Here is a 5,748-nt window from a genome sequence, read left to right on the forward strand (position 1 = left end):
GGATTCAAAGTTGTCACGTGACGCTCCGCCTTCTTTCTCTCCCCCGAGTTCGCAAGTTCTTAAACTTTGCGTCAACGTGTTCGGTGTTGCTTTTGCCTCTCTCTGTGACGCAGCAAGAGGCCCAGATCAAGAAGCTTCACGACCACATCACGAGGGACATCAAGGAGCGCGAGTCGCTCATCAAGGAGCTGCAGAGTCAGATTGACAAGAACAAGAAGATTCTTGAAGACCTGAAGTCCCGCAAGTGACCTCCTTCCCGGCTCGGGAAACTACTCCGCTGGGTCAACCTGGAGTACCCGGATCACACTGAAATGCATCGTTTCGGTTTAACTCATTCCTTTATTAACCGGTGATTCGCGGAGGTGGAAAGAATCAGACGAAGTTTGAAACGCTTTCGTATGCTGTTGTGGCGAAGTAAAATCTGCGCAGTGCCTGCAGCCTCGTTCTCGGGAGCAATTTTTTTTTTGACAACGGATAGGAGCCCTCGAGCAATGTGCAATGGAACGCTTAAATTACTTTCAAGAGCCCGTAGCGGCTAAACACATATGTCTATAACATAAAAGTGTTCAATGAGAGTAAATATACAATGGGAAAACTACTCGTTATATGCTGACAAGCAGGATTCGAATCCCCACAATAAGAGTAATCGTGGCTTAACCCTGCAATACCCAAACGCAGTTCCGCATAGAGGAACATTACGACAACGCGTTCACCTTTACTTCTCACCACTGAGAGTGCACTTGTGCAAAAAAAAGGAATGAAAAGTAAATAAACTTTTGAGTTAGAACGTAATTACTATAGTAATTACGTATTAGTTGGTTTGACGAGCTATTCCTAATTGAAAACTTGCTTCAACATTCAAATACGCTACCATATATGCTATGCGCAAATTTTGTCCCGCTTAAACAAGGAATTTCAAGGCGTCAAACTCAGCACAGCATGTATGTATATGATACGCTCGGGACTACCTATAGTTCACAGTCAATTGCACTTTCTTTCTCGCATCGCTCACAGCTGCAGCGCGGCTTGTTCTATGAATCATGTCAATCGCATTTCCGGGATGTACCTGTTCGTGGCTTTCCGGTATTGTGCAAGCTGTGCACGGCTGAAAAACTCTGTTGCAATGACAAAGCGGTCGCGAATGCCTGCTGGATTGGCATCGTTCGAAAGGATGACGTAACGCGACAACCCATCGCCAACCTTTACTACCAGACGATCGGTTAAGCGGCTGCGACATGAAATCTAGCTTGGGGTACTACTATGGACATGCCCGAATTCCGCCGTATACTGTAAAATTCGCCCTCTTGCCAGGTCTTGGCCTACAGGGCTGCTAGGGCCTCTCTGATTGGCTCAAGACTCCAAGACGGTGAAATTTGACAGAGTTTCTCCACACAGTGCCCTGCAGAAGGAATGTGCGGTGCTCCCGTGTGGGAGCCGAAACACCTTTCCTTTCGTGGTCGCTGTCCGCTTTTAGCTGTTGTCGTTGCAGATGGATATAAGCAGACGGATATAATCAAAAGGAAAGCGTTCAGAAAAACGCTGACGCATCTGGTAGAGTCAAGTTGTGCGATTCTCTGCGGTTTCCACTGCTCGCCGTATCTGGAGCCACTTATCGCAGCTCTTCACGTCTTGTAAAGCGCCTGTGCTGCTCACGCAGGGAGGCCCACGCCCCAGCTTCGTCTTGTAGCGTTTTTGCCTGAAGGTCCGTTTGAACTACAGCGACCACAGACGAGATCTGGAACCCCGTGGTGCCTTCGTGGATCACTTTGCTGAATGTTTAACAACAGATCGTTGAACTTGCTTCCACCATTGTGCATCCCTCGTTCTATGTCGCCATCATCCCTCATCACACCTTTACGGTCGATGGCGCTGAGCTAAGCACAGAGGTATCTAGGATTCCATAGTCCAATGACGCGTTGCAGCTGGCAACATGTCTGGAAATCTTCATCATCATCACAATCGCTTTTGATTGTGAAGCGCAGTGATACATTGTGTCGCGACGTGAGACCAAGAAATGGACGTGAGGAATATGACGCATGTGGCAGAAAAGCTCGCTGGTTGTGACGTGGGCATCTTATGTTCAATCTGCCTCATTCTTCAGTGCAGTTCTCGGTGAACCATCGCAGCCACAGCGTTCAATGGGTGAGTCTAAAGGCATCCGTAATTTTAAAAAAAGTAAGTCAGCACCAGTGAGAACAGCGTCGTCGTAACACCTCTAATCCTGGCGCGAGCAGTTTGGCTTATACTTTCGCGTGGTATGTCCTTATATCTTGTATTTGGCGTACACCTGAAAGTCGTTGAATCAGTACTATCGGAACTGCCAGACTGTATGAATGGCGCGAGAAATAAATGAAACGCGCGCCTTATTGGATTTGATTGGAAAACTCTGTGGTCGAAATCGGAGGCTCTCTGAAGGCCACGGATGAAACGAGCACATAAGCATTGACAAAAGTCAGAATAGGGAGTGTCTGCAGAGCTTTGTGGCTTGGAGTAATCTGATTTTCTTTCCCTGTGATTTCCTATAAAGGAGAAGACCCTGGAATTAAAGTGTGAAGTCCTGGCTTCGTTAGGCATGATAAACTAAAATTATAGCTTGTGCCCTAGGGCATTCATGACAGACTGGTGCCTGATAAAGGCCGCAGTGTTTGTCTATGGAAGAAAACGAGGTTGTTGTTGTTGTTGTTGGTGTCCTGAGTGGCCGTGGCACACACCCACAGTGGGGGATTGGCCAAGAATCGGGTGGCTCAATTAGGCGCATAAAAATAATAATAATAACAAGGTTGTAGCGTTCATACTTAACTGGTCCCTCTGCGGGGCAGTCTGTTCTGCCGTCGTTTTCCTCTGCGATAGAAGCTACCAGTGTATTTCATATACGGTAATTGACCTTTGAACTCTTGATAGCACAGAGTTTTCTACTAAAATTACTAGAGGGGACTGTGGCACACTGCTATAGTCAGCTATATATACGTACACCACGAGAACGATCGTTATAGTACATGGGTTTGTATGATCTTTGTGTTTGTGGCTTTAGTCAATACTGTAGCTTTATTTTATTACGCGGTATCAGCCTCATAATAGTTCCGATTTTTCGAAGCAATGCTGTCACTATAAACGCAGAAGAAAGCATTAGACTGTACACTTGCATCATCACTGCGAATCGTTGCGTTTATGGAGCAATATTTTGCGGAATAGGATCAACTTGCAAAGACACGAAGCCGTTTGAAGCCAGCAGGATGACGTTTAGGTATATCCATCTAGTAATCACTGTCGATCAGCCAAATATAAAACAGGGCTAACGCGCGGGCAGCGCTACCAGCTCGCTTTCCAAGTTAATTGCCCTCAACCACGAGACGGCCTCGTTATGCCTGCTCCCAGGCGGGCAAACCAGATTCGAGAAGGAGATTCTTGATGGGAAGGAAAGGTTGGGGTAAAGTGCAGCGCAGTAACTGTCTCTCAGCAGAGGACACCTCAACCGCGCAGAATCTTTACGGTGCGAGATCGTGCGAGAGGAGCAACTGAGACGGGCAACCTGTAGGGGCGCAGAGGGCAGCCGGCCATCCGCGTCGCGTGCCGACGAAGGACCGCGCCCACTCTTTGACTGACGAACGCGTGCACCATCGGAAACGCCCGCTGATTGTCTGCGTTGCGCACATGACTCTTAAGAACGTGAAGGTCCGACTTGTTAGGCCAGAAAGATCAGACATCAGAGAGACTCTGGGAGATTCTCATCGTGTGAGTAACACGAGACTATATTCCTTCGTTTTTTTCGTCATCACGACGCGCCCGCCTTCGTCGTCGTCTCCTTCATCCTTCCGCGAGGTCCACTGCACCAAGTCGAGTTCGTATCACCATTTCCACGCTGGCTGAATCGTCATATGCTTGCAGCTCCTCTAGAGTCTGGTGCCAGAGTCTCTTCTGTAGTTCTTGTACGGAATTATATGCTGGATAGAGCAGAAACATGGGATTAAGGGGCAGAATTTGTTCGTTATTTGCCATCGACGTTGGCTGCGACATAAGCTGTAACATAAGTTAGGCATGTAAGCTTTTTGACACCAGAATAAATGTAATTTGTGCATTTGCTTACGTCATTTCTGCCCTAGTGCCCATACGTCGGCTCTCTGCAGCGTGCAGAAAATTTTTCACGTACCCAACTGTGGCTGCGTCCCTTATACAGCCTACCCGATTTTTCGAATTTAAAGTTTGCAACTGCCTTGTCTCCAAGTGGGTTTTAAACATCCTTCGTTGTCTCCTTGCCTAACTCTGACAGCCCTAGAGAGGTCGGAGTGAATTATTATGTTAATCTGGTCAAGTTTTACAGAATCATCGACAAAATTCAGAAGAGCCGGTGGTATATAGTGGCAACTGCGGGCTCAGGCGTCGTCTTAAACACGTCATACACGACATGGCGTCACGTTGTGTGCACGTCCTGTTGTACATAACGCCTCTCGCCGCATTCTCCTATATATAAATGAATCTCTTCAATTTCTTTATTAAACGTCCACCGCTGTCATTTTAGGCCCAGCAATAATTGCATAATCAACGAAACTGGCACGGATGTTATCACTATGAAGATTATTTTTATTATGGCTTGTTTTGAAAACATATATGTAAACACTTGACAGGAAAGAGAAAGCTAGGAGCTGGCTGGCAACTGCCACCGGAAGGGGCACGACGTCTGCCTGCTCTTCAGAAAGGAGGAGAGAGAAACGTAGAAATGGAAGACAGGAAGAAGGGGGGGGGGAAATAGGAAAGAAAGAGCACGATGACAAATCTCAAGGAATAAAGCATAAAACACACAGCACAGGTCACGCACAGTAGGGCCGGTCACTGTAGGTCACGCTACCAAAGAGTCCTAAAATAGAAGAAACAGTGTCTGAGGTCCTGACATTTGAAGACAGAAATAAGCTACAAACGTGAACATACGTCAGTTACTCTTAGAAAAGTAAGTAGAGCGCGATGGAGCCTGATCGCGTCGACACGCACAACCACTGGGGTACAAGCATTGGTCGAGTGTCGTACACCGTAGGCTAAGGAGATGATAGTCCCTCACTGGCGACGTTCGCTGCGCACTGAAAGCGGGACAATCCAACATTAGAGGGTTTAAGATTATGCAAGGTTCGGGTACGGGCTAGTTGGTATTCCATGGTATCAATCGTCACTTACAGCGTATACATAGACGAGGGACAAAAAGGACGACGAAGACAAGCTCAGACCGAGACGTTAGGGTCTGCGCATGCGCAGTAGCGTGGCCCCTGGTTCTTGCGTACGCAAGCCGCTTGCGTCCCTTAATCTAAAACCCTCTGTTAGGTACGGAAGTGTCTCGCAGCAACTGTAAGACGTACACGGTGGACTGGCCACACGACCTTGTCGGCATAAACGTTCGCACCCGTTCACACAGCCAAACCTCAGCTTGAGCAGTTGTGCTTTAGCGCGACGAGGCAAGCCACGACTGCGAACGCGGAGCGGAAACATTCCATTTGCGACACGTTGGTCTGGATGCTGCTTGGGTAGGTATTGACGAATCAGCAGACGGGCGTCACCAAGCTTGCACAAAATTTCAGAGCAGACGGGTCAAGTGAGTGACAAACACACCCACTGCACACACGTACAGTAGTTTATTGAAAGTTGTATTTAAGTTTATCTTTACCAAAGGTAATGTCGGTCATCAAGAACAATGAGTGCCAGATTCAGTGCGACTTTGGATCCGTTCTTAATCGGAACTAGAAGTCCTTGAATGAATTGTGCAGT

The 5,748-nt window shown here is 47.5% G+C and overlaps 1 protein-coding gene across 2 annotated transcripts in view; it reads left to right on the forward strand.

Moving 5' to 3' along the window:
* The window catches only part of LOC135896551 (ATPase inhibitor mai-2, mitochondrial-like), a 7,674-nt gene extending 7,237 nt beyond the window's left edge, over positions 1 to 437 (forward strand). Inside the window, exon 4 of one of the 2 annotated variants that reach the window (XM_065424978.2) lies at positions 114 to 437. In XM_065424978.2, the coding sequence (XP_065281050.2) occupies positions 114 to 248 (135 nt within the window). In that variant the 3' untranslated portion in view covers positions 249 to 437. The remainder of the gene's footprint in view (positions 1 to 113) is intronic. The other variant, XM_065424976.2, reaches the window with a different exon arrangement.
* The last annotated feature ends 5,311 nt before the right edge of the window (positions 438 to 5,748 follow it).

The sequence above is a fragment of the Dermacentor albipictus genome, chromosome 9 (assembly GCF_038994185.2).
Source record: "Dermacentor albipictus isolate Rhodes 1998 colony chromosome 9, USDA_Dalb.pri_finalv2, whole genome shotgun sequence".
In the NCBI taxonomy this organism is placed as follows: Eukaryota; Metazoa; Arthropoda; class Arachnida; order Ixodida; family Ixodidae; genus Dermacentor; species Dermacentor albipictus.